Source organism: Ruditapes philippinarum, unplaced genomic scaffold, assembly GCF_026571515.1.
Source record: "Ruditapes philippinarum isolate M1 unplaced genomic scaffold, ASM2657151v2 ctg2483_1_1_1_1, whole genome shotgun sequence".
Lineage (NCBI taxonomy): Eukaryota > Metazoa > Mollusca > Bivalvia > Venerida > Veneridae > Ruditapes > Ruditapes philippinarum.
The window spans coordinates 406094-425689 of NW_026865080.1; the positions used below are offsets into that span (position 1 = coordinate 406094).

The following is a 19596-nucleotide window of genomic DNA, read 5'->3' on the forward strand; positions in this document are numbered from 1 at the left end:
CATTATCATTTAAGTGTAATGTTAATACCGATCAACAAAATGATTGATTGAATACATCTCATTTTATTTTTAAGCTTGTGGTGGGGTAAAAGTCACATTACGATCACAGTAATAAATGTCATGAGTAAACAAATGTTTCATGTAAGCAATGTTTCTATTTAGGTCAGTATTTACTTGCAAGGAGTGGACAATCTATGTTCTAACAGCGACCCAGGGAAACCATCACCTAGAGTTAAAATTGAGCTCCCTCCAAATAGCGAGAAAATAGTAACTTTTCCAGTGATACCTCTTAAAAGCGGTCTTTATCCTGTGAAAATGACCGCCATTGTTTCGAACGGTGATATCCCGGAAGTGGATGTCGTTGAAAAGAAACTATACGTAGTAGTAAGTGGCTTAAAAGAAATCTAAAACATAAATTGTTTAATGACATTCAACTGATATTGGAATATTTGATTTAATTTAATAAGCAATATGAATATTGCTAAAATGAGGCTTTTCGTGATAATAATTTTAAAAATGAAAAATTAAGGTTAATCTGGTTATAGGTAAATATTTTTACACCTAGGCTTAAACATCAATATTAACTATGTTTTTTTTTAAATATTTCAGCTCGGTTTAAGTTTTAAACGTTTTAACTTACATAGTTCTTCTGATTATGACTTAATGTTGAAATATTGTTAGTTGGTAACAAACATCATCAAAATGCTTTCATTTAATTGTTGATACAATGTTCATTATACAACGATTACAATGATATTAGACCGCATTTTTATATGCCAATCATATATTTTTCTTTCCGATTCCACGAGCGATGGTTTCCTTGACATATCGTTATTTTAGAGGTAGATGCAAGAAAAGCAACTGATTTGAACATTATATAATTTGAGTTTTCAAGTGTTAATTGATAAATTAAGGTACAAAAAGAAAGCAAATGTAAGCTGAAATGAGATCTAAGTGCTTTACTACGTAATTTGTCTGATAAAGTATGTTATCTATTAAACAGAATGAGGGTATAGAAGAACAAATAACAATTGTTGTGTGTTTAGACCCAATTAATCAGACAGACGATTGTAAGAATGGTAAACGTGTAGTTCGTGAATGTAAGTATGTACAGTGTTACAAAGTCCATAAAATAAAAACGATTGTTTTAAGAATGTGCAATGTTTTTATAAGTAAACTTAAACAATGTGATGTCTTTATATTAACTAGTTACTAAATACAATATAAAGTGCCTGTTTTAACTTAATTTACATACAACAACGTGCTACATGATTAGAGCTGATCATTTCATTTTGAAGAAATCGAAATATTGAAGGAAATTCGTACCGTCTGGTGTTGATAGTATATGAAAAGATTACGGCATAGGGGGTTATGAAACAAATGCATGTAGTGCTAAGACATTCAGTCCTTTGTTTTTTCTAATAATTTCAGTTCAGGTAAGCAGCTACGAACGACAGTACGTAATAGATTTGACGCTTCCCAGAAATACAATTTCACAAACAGGGGCAGCTACTGCGTATATCCAAGGTAATAACTTAATGGCCAATTATTTTCTGTAGCCATGGTCTATATAACGAATAAGTTCAGAATCTAAATTGTAGATGTATTATCATAACAAATATCTGAGCAATCACTTATGAATATAATCGGGAGGCGTTTTGAGCCGCAATAAACGATTTCTTTCATATTGAGTTAGAAAGTTTCCGCCACAAGTGTGGATTATCAACACCGGCCGTTTGAAGAAGGCACTGCCGAACCCGGTTAACACTGTGTATTGGAAAATTCCGACTCGATGGAAGATGAGGGCGTGATCCGTTCACACAGCATTGTAGACGTCCAATTAAAACCAATTATAGATGAATATAAACATGTCACACAGAAATCGTGATATCATTCAAATAATAATGATTACTTTCTCTTTTATCAGAGTATCTGTAGTGTTTTAAGACACTAAATTGTCACCTAATGTTCATTTAACACTAAAGGATTTTATTCTTTATATTTTATATGTATAAGTAACTGAAAAGAACATCAGGTATTTCTTTAACTGCAGCTAAAACCTGCCTTTCACAACAAGGATATTAGATACAGCATAACAAGCCGAAGCTGTTAAGGTTATTTTAAACCTTACTATTACAATTAATAATAATCTTCCTTTAAAGTTAGCAGTAACAGTCTACAACTACCAGTGCATCCATCAAAATACTACCTACCTGCCAGTTTTGAGTTGATCTTGCTAGATATGTATGTTTCGTGTCTGCTTTGTAATCAAAGACGTTCGAATTAAGGAGCGTTTAGTTGGTCTAGAAGGAAACTCACGTCCACTCGAGATAAAAAGGCCACGTGATTCACGTGATTATGATCATAAACAAGTGTTTACTTTCTTTCATTATAGAACCAATATTTCTAAAGCTTAATAATGTGTTGTCTGCTTTATACAATCTTCAGGTATCGTTATGACCAATGTTGTCAATACGACTATCAGAGGCGTTGATTCTTTGTTTCGAAAGCCTATCGGCTTCGGTGAGCAGACAATGATACGGCTTGCTACAAATGTATACGCCCTAGCTTATTTGAAGGAAACGGAACAAGAGACGGTTGAAATAGAAGCAAAAGGATATCAATGGATTAGAGAAGGTTTCTATTTTCTGTTGATGTTTAGAAAATGATATTTAAGATAGAGCTTAATGACAGCAAACATGCCTTGAACTTTCTTGTAAATTTCTTTATATAATGTAGATAATAATGGCAATCAGATTGTTATATTCTCGAACAAATATCATTTCCACACACTCGTTTCATTGTTGGTCAGTTACATTTTTGAATTTAACAAAAACAAGGCACACAGTTGTAATATTGCATGTGTTTTACAGGTATAAGAAAACAGATTTCAAAATTTAGACAACACGACGGATCATACGCAATCATGCGTAGCCGACCGCCCAGCACTTGGTAAGTGTGTGGTCTGTAAAGACACTAATCATTTGGTACTGTGTAAAGATAGACTTATTCATGGAAGAAGGGGCAATATTTCTTTTATGCTATGTCCATGTCTTTGACCAATGAATCAATTATTGATTATAAATTCTATGCTAGTCCTGCTATTAATTGTTATTATTAAGTGTCAGTGTTTACGTGTTAAGAACTATGGTTTAATGGGCGCTTAGTTTGGGTGAATGAAATTGGGAAATTCATTGTGACCCCTGACTATCTGATTTTGAATTGTTGTGCTTATAAAGTGGTAAGGTTGATGCCATTTTTCTTTGCTTGCTAAGTCGTGTGTTTTATTTATGTATTAATGATTTTCTCAGTGTATGTGCGATTATTCATCTGATTGTGCTTTAATACTGTCCAAGGCTCCAAACGTTATATGTTGCTCCCTATTCTTAAATTATCTCTACTGTTCTCATACATATGTGATATGGCGTCAGAACTTAACATTCCTTGAAAGGGTAGTAAAAAATATTTCAAATGGTTATGTTACAAGCGAAATTATTTACAGAAAAGTGTTAAAGAATACAGATTAAAATAAAAATGAGTCAGTATCAGTTGTACTTTATTTTATCCATTGAGTTTCAAACGTTTGTCAAGTCTAAAGACAAGAACAATATGATTACTAACTTTTTTACAGGCTCACGGCATTTGTTGCAAAGGTGTTTTGTCAAGCTAACACGGTTGTAGATTATGCTGTTGTCAAAGAGAAATATATTAAACACATCATTAACTGGCTTAATTACAATATGCATGCTGATGGATCGTTTACTGATAATATGCCAGTATTACACCGAGAAATGATGGTAAGATCGAGCGTTAAGATGTTACATTTTTGTGTCTAAGATAATCAAAGAAGTGTTTTGAACTCTCAAATTTCGTGCATCGTTGCAATACAATATAACTTTAACAGAAAGCATTTAATGTACAATACTTTTAAACTGATATCCAAAAAATAAACAAAACAATAAACCAAAACCTTTGTTTTTAGTTGAGTGCATTGACAAATTGATTCAAAACCAAATGCATTTCTTAGATTTCTAAATTTGAAAAACTCTTTCGTTCATCTACTAGATAAAAAAAAAGAAACATTTCTTTTTTATCAGGGACAAATCAACGAAAGAGATCCTTCCTTTACAGCCTACATTCTGATTGCTTTACAGGAATGTGGTGGTAAATATGGTGTAAGTCTTCGTTTAGTTTTTTTTTACCCTTTGAGTATTTTAATTATGGCATTTAAATAAAACACATATTCATGTCAGCCTTTAGTGCCTATTTAAAGTGCGAGTCATCTTTACAACTATCAAAGAAGTATTTTTATTTGTCTATCTTACTATACCTTGCAACATTTTATCAATTAAAACTTCCAGCATGTAAAAACGCACTTGCCCACACGTGACTATCTCTCCGTGCAACTTACTTTAAAAGGACGTTCTTACATCATGGCATCACTAAGTTGCCCATATTTGCTTGCTTGCTTTAACTAGAGGTTATTATATGACTGTGTTCGATAAACGATGCACTCACTTGCTGATCCTTAGATCGTTTTACTCTATATATTGCTTATCAGCATGCGATTCCATCTGCATGTGACTTACTGTATATTTATTATTATAGAGTTATATAACTTAAAACAGTTTATGTAACTTAACTATACATGCGACTTACCTTCCAATTTGACTCACGAATGTGTGGTATACACATTCAAGCAACATAGTTTTTATGACTCATTCTACACTTAACTTTGTTTAAGTATTTTACATGAATATTACTGATTTATCTCTTAGAATACAAATTGATCAATGAACAAACAGTAAAGATTGGAAATGACATTTTATACCTTTTTGTCCTTTTTCTAGATAGTTAGCGCAAGCTTTGACAGATCAGTACATTACATAGAGCGTTTACCGGAAAGGAAATTGAAGAACAACCCATATCTTTTGGCAATAACCACATATGCTTTAGCATTGTCTGACAGCACAAAAACATACACGTTTGTGAAATACTTAAAAGACATAAAGAAAATTGATAGGGGTACGTTACTCTTTTTTTCTTACAATTCATGACCAACAGTGACAGTTCAGTTCATGTAATAAATGAATATAACTTACCAATTTATTTCACTTTTTGTTACTTAAATTTCTTTGTTATAGACATTGGAGTGCTGACTGATGCATAAATTATAATTGCTTAAATAAAGTTTCAAGATTATCTTAATCATTGTATTTTGTAGAGGGTACATTCTGGGGAAACCCGGGAGGGAAACCGGCAAACGCTAATTCTGTAGAAACAACTGCATACGCTCTTCTTGCTTTGTTGCAATACGGGGACATTAAAACAAGTTCGTCTATTGTAAGTTGGCTGACCTCCCAAAGAGATGCCACAGGATCATTTAAAACAACACAGGTAACATTGAGACTGATTGAAAGTGACAATTGAAGATTGATTCAATGAAGATTTATGTATCACGAGTTATCAATATCCGAGTGCACGATGTACATTTTAGCACTTATCCATCGGTAATTATTACTGAGATTTTTTTTTATCTATATTCATTATAATTATTATAATTATTATTATTATTATTATTATTATTATTATTATTGTCATTAAATTATTATTATAATCATCATTCATTTTATTAAATTGCATGTGTTTTCAATTGTCTAGGATACAGTGGTTGGCTTGCAAGCATTGTCTCAGTACAAAATCGCTACCAAATCTCGAGAGATTAACCTCAATGTTACAATAGTAGCAGACAACTTGGTTGGTAAACAAAGACAAATAACTACAGAAAATGGTATTGTTCAACACATTATAGAAGATGTAAGATGTATTCTGATAATTTTGATAAGGTATTCCTCGACTGTGTGGTTAAGGTCACTGACTTACATAACTTGCTTCTAATGGCTGTGATTTCGAATTATGTTAACCATTAAGTGTAAGCTATCTAGCTAGCTAAGTGAAGGCCAGTTGACCTACCAAGATACTTGCACGAGCCTGAAAATAAATGCACGATGTAATGACGTCATTATCCACATGACAAGGTTGACAATCTTCATATGACCTTAACATACGTAATTGGTGTTTATTGATCTTAAAAGAAAACAAATATATGTTTGAGAAATGTGTATAGGCATGAATAAGTGGTAGAAAGTAGTTTGAGAAATTGCGTATTACTGTAAAAGGGGGGTCAGTTGGTCCGTTCATACTTACAACTTACGCATGCGTTTCTGTGCGTGCACTCTAAAATCAGTTTCGAATAACGACTGAAGAAGAAATTAGCCGTGATTTGTATAACTTTCTAAGGGCATAATCTATGTGAAGTAGGTAACCCCTATATAGATGTATGTTGAGGTAATTAGGTCAAATTTCATGGTCACTGTGACATTTTATGTAAAATCCTTGTCCGAACAGTTTCTAAAGAAGTGATTAATTTGTGAAACTTGGGAGGACATTTTCCATGGCAAGTAGGTGACTCCGGATGATTTTCAGTTAAGTTTTATTGAGGGTCATGTATTATGACAGGAATGCAGCATTTCTTGTGTGATAATTAAAAGTCAAAACGTTATGATGGGAGATTCCTTATGATCATGCGAGCTTCATGGATTTCTTGTCCCGTAAAATGTCCAAAGGTGGGTTTCAGGGTATGCTGGTATGATGAGCCTAATTGGAATGAAAAACAAACACCCCAGCCACAGACACATTACTAACATTTTTATGAACCAGTTTTATTCATTCCTTAAAAACGTCATAGTGATTTCCTATAAAACATATGTATGATTGGACGCCTTCTTAAGCCAAGTCATATAGTGATTAAGTCAAAGTCGCGCTTACACTTTACATTTATGTCATATCAATAAAATTTTTCTCAAGGCTATTTTTTGTAAATATTTATTTATATTACCATTATTATTTATATTACTTTTAAAGTAAGACTTGATTTTATGTGTGTACATATGCCAATGTGTAAAGGTAGCAGAAGTATATTAAAAAACATGTTGTACTTGAATATTTTTACATTCAAGATAAATGAATGTACATGTATGTATGACAAAAAGATAGAAAAAAATATTAAGTATTGTTAACATTATATCTAATGATTGCTTACCTTCAACTGAGTATGTTTTGTTTTGTCTGTAGTTACCCGTTAAGACTGGAAACAACACAATCTCGGTTATAGTTGAAGGTAGAGAAAGTGCGGTTATGTCAATTGATCTCCGTTATAACAGGCCCGCCTCAACAGAAGAACATTACTGCCCCTTTACGATCACTGATATTGATGTTCAAGATGCCAAAGATGCACCAATTAATAACACTTTGGCCAGATCAAGGTATTTTATTACTCCACAAGCTGTGTCTTTTTTCAATGTAACTCACAAATATAATTACTCAATCCTATAGATTTTAATATGCTTTTATTTTACAGTGTTGATTTATGCAAGATTATCGAATAGTTCTTTTTTGCTTTGAATACATTTTAATTTTTTTCACCGCCTCCGTGGTCGAGGAGTTAGAGTCGATGACTTCTAATCCAGTTACCTCTCTGGCGTTGGTTCGATCCACGGGAGATGCTTTGGTAGTTTAGCGCGGAGGAAGGTTGTCTAATACTGGTGTAACTCTCCAGGAACTATGGTTAGGAAACTACCCGCCTATATGATTGAAATACTGTTAGGAAAAAGGCGTAAAATTAAACAAACAAACATTTTTTTTATTTCTTATAGATTGTTAAGATATGAATTATTTAATTACCGGTTAACAGAAATTGTGACGTATGTGGTCAGTGTGAAGAGGATGATAAAGGCAATAATACCTACGCCGACAGCGATTATTTTGGAGATCCGCAAGAAATAGAACCCAGGGAGAAAAGTTACATTGGGAGAAAGAAAGGAGATTCAAGCCATCGCACCAACCTTACTGTTAAAATAAAGTGCATTCGTTTCAGTATTAGGTAAGCACCTTCTGTATGTAAAACGAAAAGTAAGCTGGCGCCAGGGTATCACAAAACTGTGTCTGTATATAAAAATTGAGTGCTTTACAAGCACTCCGCAGTAGTCGGGAGTTATTTCTCTACCTCTTGTTTCAAGAATAATTTTACTTTTAAAATGAAGATATGAATTTTTTTATGAGTGTGTTCTATAACACAAACAATGTTAATATTTCTGTTTCTAGGGGAGAAATCTATGTAAGAAATTTAATTGTTTTTAAGCTTTCGTACCTCAGTGGCTTCCCTAAAGTTTTCTATCTGAAATAACAATGCCCACAGCTTTTATATTGGCAGATGGTATTTCTGTGCAGACATGGAAATGATTTCAAAACATATAGAGCTAGGGTGAAAACTTAATGTGATCTAATATTAAATATTTCGGCGAATGAAACAAATAATGACATTTTATCAATGCCATGTTTAATTGAAGACTGCTCATAACCATTTTTGCAGTAATCATGTACATTTATAAATCATGTTTCTGTTGAAATTCTGTTAATCATTCTTCTAATACAGTTATGCTTAGATGATTGATGTCTCAGTGAAAATGACAAAATATTTTACATTTGAGTTTTTTTACTTATTCAAAGAAATGATATTTATTAGATTAGTTTTTAAAATTGTATTTTTGTTTACCTTACATGCGTTTCTGTATTATAAATTGTATTTTTAAAGTTCTAAAAATAATGACACATATGGCATGTCCATTGTGAAGTTTGGGCTAGAGACAGGTGTTGGAGTGATCAAGTCTGATTTAGATAAGGTAAATATTTTATCTTTTTACGTAAAACATGCTAAACATAAAATACTTTCCATTCTTGTACCAGTGATTATGTCTAAATGTGCATTTTTCATTGTCTTTCGAATTGAAAGTGAATCATTTTTTCGTGACTGAATTGCATATTTTTAATTGTCTCGTAATAAATGGTAATGTGATGTCGTTTTATTGGTTGCAAACGGTATCCTGATACAAACCTTTACAATCACTTCACAAAATGTGAATCTCAAGTCAAATATTATTATGACCACAATTATGAATTGCTAGGAAAGTGGCATTATTCTTTATGAGCCAGGGATGATAAATATATTCATAGTAAAGGAGAATGATGTTTTGGGTCTCCTTATTTCTTTTGCAGCTTGTTGCTGATAAAGCAAACATCAAATATTACGAAATGCCATCTGATGGCAGGGGTTTTATCATGTTTTACTTAAACGAGGTTTGTGATAATTTGTCTTGTTTTAGCTCACCATACCGTTCATGCATAGCTTATCTCCGTCTGTCGTTGAACAGTTGCTTCATCTTTAAGCAAACTTCGAAAAATTACTTTTGGATGCTACCGGCCAAAGTCATTAAACGAAATATTTATCATATTAATAACATTGGTTGAAAAGAAAAACATAATTTTATATCTGTTTTATAGTGTTACCTAGAACTCTATGAGCAGAAACTTTGCCCAAAATAACAATTATATTGAGCTGTCAATGAGCATGGTCCCTAATATAGGTTATATCTGTATGTAGAGAATTAAACCAATTTGAAAGTCATCAAATTAAATAGCCTTTTAGTTGACTTAAATATTTTAGCTGATTTCTCAAACCCTTTTAGATGAGGAGAATCTTTAACTTTTCAAAGCACATGATATTTGTTATATCATTTGTATAAAATGTTTTATTTAGACATTTATTTTAAAAAAAAAACATGTTCTCCTCTTTTTCAAATTCATTTCAATTTATGTTTTCTTCTTTGTGTAATAATAATGAAATTTATGATTTTTTCTTTGTTTACCAGATTTCTTCAAGCAAGACAAGCTTCATATTCAGATTGAAGGATAGCTTTGATGGAGAAATAAATTCAAGACAACCATCTTCAATTTATGTTTACGACTACTACAACCCAGGTATTTATTAGATTGTTAAATAGATAATAAATATTTGAAATGAGTCATTAAATGGACAAGCCCTGCAATGAGGATAAGTGAAATAAAAAGGAATTGTAAACTTAAACAGCCAAAAATACTTAAAGTTGGTTCCTTAAGATTTTAATATAAAACCACCCACTATTTATAGTTGTTATTTTTTCTAAATTTGAAGCGGGGCTGATTCATTCTTTATATATGATATTAAAACAGTTAAATGTTGATACCTTAGTTACGACCAATATATGATTGGAGTAAGTTAATTGATATTCTTCAATTTCTTTACCATTAACTAGACATATGTTTAAGATTTCCAGATTATACTTTATTATGCCCTCATTTCGAAGAAAAGGGGGTATATTGCTTTGCACTTGTCGGTCCGTCGGTCCGTTGGTCCGTCGGTCCGTCGGTCCGTAGACCAAATGGTTTCCGAGTGATAACTAAAGAACCCTTAGGCCTAAGAACTTCAAACTTGGTATGGTGATTGGTCATGACCAGTAGATGACCCCTATTGATTTTGGGGTCAAGGGGTCAAAGGTCAAGGTCACATTGACCTTGTAAGCAAAAACGGTTTCCGATCAATAACTAAAGAACCCTTAGGCCTAGGAACTTCAAACTTGGTATGGTGATTGGTCATGACCAGTAGATGACCCCTATTGATTTTTGGGTCAAGGGGTCAAAGGTCAAGGTCACATTGACCTTGTAAGCAAAAACGGTTTCCGATCAATAACTAAAGAACCTTAAGGCCTAGGAACTTCAAACTTGGTATGGTGATTGGTCATGACCAGTAGATGACCCCTATTGATTTTGAAGTCAAGGGGTCAAAGGTCAAGGTCACATTGACCTTGTAAGCAAAAATGGTTTCCGATCAATAACTAAAGAACCTTAAGGCCTAGGAACTTCAAACTTGGTATGGTGATTGGTCGTGATCAGAAGATGATCCCTATTGATTTTGGGGTCAAGGGGTCAAAGGTCAAGGTCACATTGACCTTGTAAGCAAAAACGGTTTCCGATCAATAACTAAATAACTTTAAGGCCTAGGACTTTCAAACTTGGTATGGTGATTGGTCATGATCAGTAGATGACCCCTATTGATTTTGGGGTCAAGGGGTCAAAGGTCAAGGTCACATTGACCTTGTAAGCAATAACGGTTTCCGATCAATAATTAAAGAACTTTAAGGCCTAGGAACTTCAAACTTGGTATGGTGATTGGTCATGATCAGTAGATGACCCCTATTGATTTTGGGGTCAAGGGGTCAAAGGTCAAGGTCACATTGACCTCTTGGGTAAAAATGGTTTCTGATCAATAACAAAAGAACCCTTAGGCCTAGGAACTTCAAACTTGGTATGGTGATTAGTCATGACCAGCAGATGACCCCTGTTGATTTTGGGGTTAAGGGGTCAAAGATCAAGGTCACATTGACCTTGTAGGTAAAAACCATTTCCGATCAATAACGAAAGAACCCTTAGGCCTAGGAACTTCAAACTTGGTATGGTGATTGGTCATGACCAGCAGATGACCCCTATTGATTTTGGGGTTAAGGGGTCAAAGGTCAAGGTCACATTGACCTTGTAGGTAAAAACGGTTTCCGATCAATAATGAAAGAACCCTTAGGCCTAGGGACTTCAAACTTGATATGGTGATTGGTTATGATCAGTAGATGACCCCTATTGATTTTGGGGTCAAGGGGTCAAAGGTCAAGGTCACATTGACCTCTTAGGTAAAAACGGTTTCCGATCAATAACTAAAGAACCCTTAGGCCTAGGAACTTCAAACTTGGTATGGTGATTGGTCATGACCAGCAGATGACCCCTATTGATATTGGGGTTAAGGGGTCAAAGGGCAAGGTCACACTTTTTGACCTTGTAGGTAAAAATGCTTTCAAATCAATAACTTAAGAACGCTTCGGTCTAGGAACTTCAAACTTTGTATGATGATTGGTCGTGACCAGCAGATGACCCCTATTGAGTTTTGGGTCAAGGGGTCAAAGGTTAAGGTCATGACCAGTAGATACTTGATAACCCTTATTAATTGTTTGATCACTGGGTCAGAAGTCATGCATAATAACCTTATCACATGACTAATTGGCTGCTGATAGGGGGCATACATGTTTTACAAACATATCTTGTTTTAGGTAGTCTTACTGTAATGCTTTCCCGTCAAAAAATGTAACATCAGCCAATATCGTAGCAAATCGGTTATTTCCGGAACGTTATTTTTTCAAAATCTTGGACATTGAATTATTTACAATCACTCGCCCTTTATCTCATTGTACTAAATTCCGGCTATAGCTGGTAAAAAATTATTGAATACCGAAGATTGTGAAATAAAAACGTTCCAGAAATGACTGATATATTACAATTTTAGCAGATGTTAGAAATGTTTTGGCGTGAAAGCATTACAGTTAAACTTCCTTAAAATTTATTAAGATTTTCATGTATAGGTTTGAGTTTTTACGTAATGGCATGTTGTGGCCCCTTTCTGTTCTGTGATAATATCAGTTATCGGTCGACTTTTAGGTAATGGTAAAACGAAAGTTATTCATAACCTTCAAATTTCTATTTACAGAAAGACATTGTACTCAGTTTTATGGTACTGGTCCAAATGGAGCCAAAAGCGTCTCTTATAAATGCGAGAGTAACAAGAAGGAATGTGTGTGCGCCCGAAGTAAGTTATGTTGATAAACATTTTCCTGTTGATATTTGATTAATTTCTTTCTTATTTTTAGGATGTCACAAAGATATTTTAAATATAAAAAAGCAAAAATCTTGCGTTGAAATTCATTCAATTGTTTTAAAATATGTTTCTGTATTTCATTTAGAATGTCAAGTATAAAATTGTCGAAATTAAACTTATACAATTAAATTGTCAATAATAAAAGCAATCAGTATTGCAAAAATGTAAGACAGGTTACAGTAATACGAACATATAAGTTTTGGTCCACAACCCCGTCGTAATGTACTTTACATAAATAACAAAATAGTATAGAGCACTGTGGACCTCATGGCATTAAACGTGGCAGATCAGCCAGCCCGCAAACATTTTAAAGACTTTAGCAAAAGGATGAGGTCCGTCCAATGTTTTAGACTGACTGGAATAGTTTGTTAAATATAAAATCAAAAGTATTGAAATCTTTTAGTTGTCAGCTAGTACACTGCGCGTTTGGTAAAATCTTATTCGGAGTAATATTCTAAAAATCTTTAGTGGGCCGGTAAAAAATATAATGCCCACCCAGACGGTCACTGACATAGGAATAAACAAAGAAAACATTTCTGCAAAGGATAATATTGAAAAATTATTTCTTATAGAAAAGAAATGTCGAAAAGCATATCAGCTGGATAATGTTACAATAATTAATGATAATTATTATCAAGTTTAAAGTAATGTTATAAACATAAAGTTAGCGTTGATGTTTTTTCTTAGGTATGTGTGTTCAACCAGTGGAAAACGAAATTCAACAGTTAATCAGAATGAAGAAGAAACCTGTTCCAAAACTGTTCAATAGCGCCTGTAATACGGATAAGGCAAAATATGGTATGTAATTGATCAATTAGCACTAAATGTGGGAAGCAAGTTAAGTTGCAAAATTGTTAAAATTTACCAAGGAAGGGGAAATCTCGGCGTCCTTTGTAAAAACTTGTACATCAAATTAGTATTATATGGCCAATTTGCCACCACCTGTATGATAATGCTAAAGGGTGAACGGGTAATTTATAAAGGATTTTGTTCAAATGACACACTAATAATAATAATTTTGCTCACGAACTGGTGTTAAGTGGGAATATGGTTATCAACTCTGATAAGTTTTCTTACCGTTTATGTCGACAATTCGTATGTTCGATTTTATTTATTAATAATCTTTATCTTAAATATTTTATCCACCACTGCTAATTATCACATGTTGTTAAAAAGAATATAAATAATACAGTAGTCAGAAACAGAGTTTCTAAAGATCAACAAAAACGCCCAAAAGTCTTGTCGAATATCACAAATACGTATACAAATGTTTTCAGAGTACTCAGGGGATAGCCATGATTTTATGATTATTCAACGGCGTAAGTTCTAATTCATAGAGCCTGTTTGAAATTTAAATTTTGTTACAATAAACTGAACAAATTTCATTTTGAATTCTAATCAGCTGTACGCGTGAGAATAGACGAGGTTATGTATGATGAGACAGCACTCGAGAAAATTGCAAGAGGCACGGTGATGACTACACTCAGGCAAGGTATTCTAATTTGATTATCATTCTCGTTTGCATTTAAGCCCTGCTAACGGCCTAACAGATGGTGATTGATTGCTGTTCGTCCGCCTGTCCGTCTTTACATCTTAGCACCCTCAGTTGACATTGATGAGAGAATGTATTAATATAGCAGAGGGAAGTTTCCTTAATCTACTACTTTATGAAAACCCCAACATTTTTGTTTTAAAATGTATAAGAATTTGAAGTGTGGTATAACTTGTGTACAGTTTTAATGTAGCAATATTCCAAAAGTATTCAACCATGAACATGCTTAAAACATTTTATTTTTCTTGAAATATATTCAGGATACGGTGGAAAATGTTAAGCGCGCTTTTCTTGTGTTACACCATAAGTGCGTCAATGAAAACAAGAGACAATGCTGAGCGGGGGCCACGCTCGGCTTTTCTTTTTCTTAAATTAAGCACATAGAGGAAACATGTAATTGTAGTAGAGAATTGTTGTTCTAAAAGCATCATTTTTTTGGATAAAATAAAATTTAAATATTTGATCTTAACGGTCAATGTCATTTACAGATCAAGGTCATACTTAAATAAGTCAATATAGCTAGTGTTATCATATGCGCTGTTTTGTTTCAGTATTAATCTATTAATCAAATCGGATCATTATAATCAATAATTTTAATTAGTTACCAAATTTATGACAATTTAAGCTAAATTGAATGTTATGACCTTGACGGTCAAGGATTTCTTTAAAATATCTCATGTCAGTTTGTCATAAGTATTATATTGTCAACGAATGAATCATATCCTTAGATAGATACCAAAGTTATGACAATTTAAGCAAAATACAATAATTTAACTTTGACTGCCAGTCATTTATTTTCAAGGCGAGTTTCTTTCTTTACAGATTTGCAATTATGTCAAAAAATCATTTTGACAATTTAAGTTAAAGTTATTATTTTAACTATGAAGGTCGATGCAATTTAAAGCTCAATGTCATAACCAAAATGTGGGTTTTGTCATGTGTGTTGTTTCGCATGAGTATAAATCAAATCTGTAAATAAAAAACAAAGTTATGACAATTTAAGAAAATTTCAATAATTTGATATTAAAGGTTAAGGTCAATTTAAGGCCTAAGTCATAAAAGAGTGATTTAATATGTCTGCTTTGTCATATGTTTTTTTTTGTCCAAGAATAAATCAGTTGTGACTTCGCAGATCTATAGAAAAATAGTTTGTTTATGGAACGTATGTGTAAATTTTAGCCATTTTCTGTTGATTTTGTAAGAATCGACCTGAAATCTTGTTTGTATACATGAATAGAATGGACGTCGAAAATGTCATGGGTTGAAAATATATGTATTGGCATTTTGTGAAAAGTTTAATCATTTATTTGGGGGATTTTAATGAAACAAAATGCGTGATCTGGCCATTTCTTGCAGCAGTGTTCATGTTTGTTCCGCGTAATGTTTTTGTTCTGTTGGAGGCCTTATATCTTAGTATAGTATATAGCCCATATAGAACACAAGTAGAGGTTTTGATGCTAAAGCATCAAGTCGCCGGATAGAAAAATGATTGTATTATCATAAATATAATGAAATATCAGTTTAATTAATGGTTTAAGTAAAACTATAAAGAAAAAAGGAACAATATGTTGAGTACCTGTCTATTCACAATAAACATCACATTTGAAGCAATCTTGCTTAGCAATACTGTCAAGGAACTGTTATAATTATTAAATAAGCAAGTATTGTTTGGAAATATTGACCTGAGAGTCATTAATTTTCGGGAGGTGTTTCGTTAGTTTACGTAACTTATGATTAATGCTAAAAATGTTATTGATAGTATAGATCTCGATATTAAATCAATAAATATTGCTCGATTGCCTAGAGGTAAGTATGACGAAGTTGTGACCTAGTAGGCCAAGTTCGAATCTTTGAAAATCATTTTTGTAGTTTTCATAAAAATAATTTTTATTATTTCCTTTTATATGAAACATAAGTTGATAAATCGAGATGACTCTGAAAATATATATGTTTTAATTATTGCATAAAACAATGCAATTCTGCCGTAAAAGTTGTATCTGCATGAAAGAAATTATTCTTATGCGCTATCGAAAAAATATATAATTTAGTTGAAATCAATATTCCTGTCGTTACATACGATATAGTTAACGTTTTATTGCCTTTGATACAATATCAACAAAAAGATAGTTTATTAGTTTTTTTCTATATATCTAATACTATTCCGGACCCCTACCGTCATACCGTTTTGGTAACCTGCGCGACGGAAATCGACGGAATATAACGAAGACGCAGATTACCACTATTTATTTCAATAATTGTACCTCGTTAGCATAAATCTATTTTGTGATGTTCAACCTAAACTAAACTATTGAACGTTGACAGAAAGTTCATAAAGGTTTTAAAAATATATTCTTTATGAGTATACAGACCTTTCTAATGATACAAAATATGAAACTGATCAATGAAAAATAACTTTGTAATTATTTATACAAAATTACTATGATTTGCATCATCAGCCGCCATACCTACAAGCTACCTGTATGTTACTATTAATAGATTTTATAACAATAACATACAACGTGTAGTCACGTGATTTTTACAGAACAGGGAGAATCTGTTTATAATTAGATAAAATAATGAAATATAAATGGTCTCATAAGATATAAACAACCAAATGAATTAAAAGTGTCATTTCAAATATCACTCATGATTTATTTATCATAAAATAGAAACGCTTGACACTTAAAAAAAGTAAAAGTATCTCTAAATTCAATGACTGGTCCATAGGGATACATTATTAATTCATTTTATGAAAATTGTAATGTTGCTTTTAAAGATGTCAATATTTGTATATTTCATTTCATTGAGCAACGTTATTTTATGTTTGAATTTTTAGGATTATGAAAATAAATTGTGGTCCTTAATTGTTCAATAATTGTTTTGTTTTTATATTAAAAATTTTTAAGGCCTTCACCTACCATAGATATTATATTAAACTGTTACAAATAAAGTCGCCGGTTTCTACCGGCGACTAATAAAAAGGTTTGTTTCAAGCATCTGTGTTTAAAGTCAATAAAGATCAAGATCATATCTGTAACCTATAAAGTAAAAAAGACCCATTTGTTATATGTTCCGTTATCTTTCTTCATTTTGCCTATAAGTAACAAGACTTCGCCACTCATCAAGTAATCCTAGAACTACTGTTTGACAGATGGTAGTCACGAAGTACTAAAACTACTTTAAAAACTATATTTGCATGTAATTACAAAACATCAATTTCGTGACCATCCGAAAACGTTGAGCACGCTTTTGACCATAAAAGTTTAGTTCTAATCATATTAGACGCGTGACGACAAAACCAACATTGTGCGTTTGCGACCAGCATGGATCCAGACCAGCCTGCGCATCCGCGCTTTCTGATCAGGATCCGTGCTGTTCGCTATCAGTTTTGCTACTTGTAAAAGCGTTGGTAAGCGAATAGCATGGATCCTGACATGCTGTGCGGATGCGCAGGCTGGTCTAGATTCATGCTGGTCGCAAACGCATTATGCTGGTTTTGTCGTGAAGCGGCTCATATGTAGAAGTACACATGAAATGTGTCACATGATTAGCTAGGTTTTTAATTTGTTACGCCATCTTCCAGGGATTGAGAGTCTTCACGATGGAGACGTTATGTCATTTTTCTGGAATTCCACTTGCCAATTCCCAGAATTGGAACAAGGCAAAACTTACATCATTATTGGAAAAGACGGCTTCAAAATCAGAGATGGTGAAAATGAAGTGTAAGCAAACTCTTATTCTTGTTGTTCGATATTAAAGTTATGTTACGTAGTTCAACAACAGGACACAGAAAAAATGAAAGCAGAATAAATGATAATAAATCATTAGCAGAATGATGCAGAAATTATTACTATGTTGTAAACATCTGAATATCTAAAATTTCTATCCGACATAAATAAATGAAGCAGTTGAGTGACTGATTTGTTTTAGAGCGGAAACAGCTTTAAAGGTTAACGCATTGGACAATATATTAGCTGAATTTATCTTATGGAATTTTAAGACTTCCGGACTCATCTACAGAACGAACTAAATGCCTTAAATGAATTGACAATCATTAAATAGCTGAAGCTTAAAGATAAATTTAGTCCATCTGAGGGTATATAGTAATGGGCGGGTAAAAAGTCAAAATATTCTTTTTGCCATGATTCTTGTCAAATTATTAGCTTACTTTGCATAAATAAATAAATAAATAAAGTGACCAAATACAATTCCTGTTAATATCCACTTGAACAAATCATTAACGTTCAAGTTATAAAAAGAGTGAAATAGTCTTTTAATATTTTAGACAGATTAATCATAAACATTTTCCAATAGCAACTGTTGGTCAATCAGCATTTAAACAGTCAATCTTTTTATAAATATCTGGTAAATTCAGATCAACTTGACAATGAGAAACTAGCATAATATCACTTAAAACACACTTTTGTGCATGATATGTTAGCAGTGATAAAATAATTGGAAAAAGTAACCAACATTCTTTATTTTCAGATATCGGTCTCCATTACTGGGAACAACATTAGTCATAGAGTATATCAGACCACAGTATAGGAAATACAGAATGAAATATAGAATACTATATGCGGGCCAAAAACAATTCGGAGGCGTGATGTCGGGCAGCGGTGGATGTAAAAACTAGAATTATCACATTAGAAAGAATCCACCGAGAATTGATCTAGGGCAGATAAAGAACATTCATTGATACATGAAACATTTCTGATATTATTATAGTAGTACCATTGTATAAAAACTTGACAGGACAAGACAAATTTCATCAATTTTACGTTAAATATTTTAAATGTGTTGTCCCCATTGGTAGCCTCAATTTCAAACGACTGTCTTATCATAACATGAAATCAATAATGAACATTATAGATGGCAATGATAATATTTACTTAAAGATTTACTTTAATGACTAAAACAAACATGCTAGAGTGTGTAACTTAAAGATAGCGAGACGATATTTGAAGTTACTGTTATCTATTTGTTTACGACTGTATTTTTAATAATTAATTACTTTTAGATTTTTTTTTCAAACGGGCCTAAAATGTCTGCAATTATAGATTATTTGTTAGCGAAAAAAAAATGTTTTTATTATCACATGAGTAAATGTAGTCTACATGGGGTCTACCTCTATAACTATGCTACTATCTAGATTACTTCCTTCCAATTACCATTTGTAATTTCGAAATAAAACATCAATTAGTAAAAGATATTTGTGTGAATTTAAAACCGCACATCCAAGTATTTTCTTCCGTGTCACAATAGGGACTACGATGAGATACCAGGCCGACCACAATTGCTATCTAAAACAACCAACAACTCGGAACAGAAAAATATATACAAATTTATTTACAATAAATGAATATTTATAAATGAAATTGATTATATATGAAAAGTCACTACGCAAACAAAC

General features: G+C 32.6%; 1 protein-coding gene across 1 annotated transcript in view; it reads left to right on the top strand.

Moving 5' to 3' along the window:
• LOC132727752 (venom factor-like) overlaps positions 1-19503 on the top strand; it is a 39348-nt gene extending 19845 nt beyond the window's left edge. The window contains exons 21-40 of the mRNA XM_060713329.1: positions 163-384; positions 1004-1100; positions 1432-1527; positions 2449-2637; positions 2874-2952; positions 3632-3797; positions 4098-4175; positions 4851-5025; positions 5225-5397; positions 5662-5817; positions 7135-7325; positions 7754-7942; positions 8654-8741; positions 9115-9195; positions 9768-9876; positions 12464-12562; positions 13319-13429; positions 14034-14123; positions 17767-17905; positions 18672-19503. Coding sequence (XP_060569312.1) covers positions 163-384; positions 1004-1100; positions 1432-1527; positions 2449-2637; positions 2874-2952; positions 3632-3797; positions 4098-4175; positions 4851-5025; positions 5225-5397; positions 5662-5817; positions 7135-7325; positions 7754-7942; positions 8654-8741; positions 9115-9195; positions 9768-9876; positions 12464-12562; positions 13319-13429; positions 14034-14123; positions 17767-17905; positions 18672-18819 — 2676 coding nt within the window. The 3' untranslated portion in view covers positions 18820-19503. The remainder of the gene's footprint in view (positions 1-162; positions 385-1003; positions 1101-1431; positions 1528-2448; positions 2638-2873; positions 2953-3631; positions 3798-4097; positions 4176-4850; positions 5026-5224; positions 5398-5661; positions 5818-7134; positions 7326-7753; positions 7943-8653; positions 8742-9114; positions 9196-9767; positions 9877-12463; positions 12563-13318; positions 13430-14033; positions 14124-17766; positions 17906-18671) is intronic.
• The last annotated feature ends 93 nt before the right edge of the window (positions 19504-19596 follow it).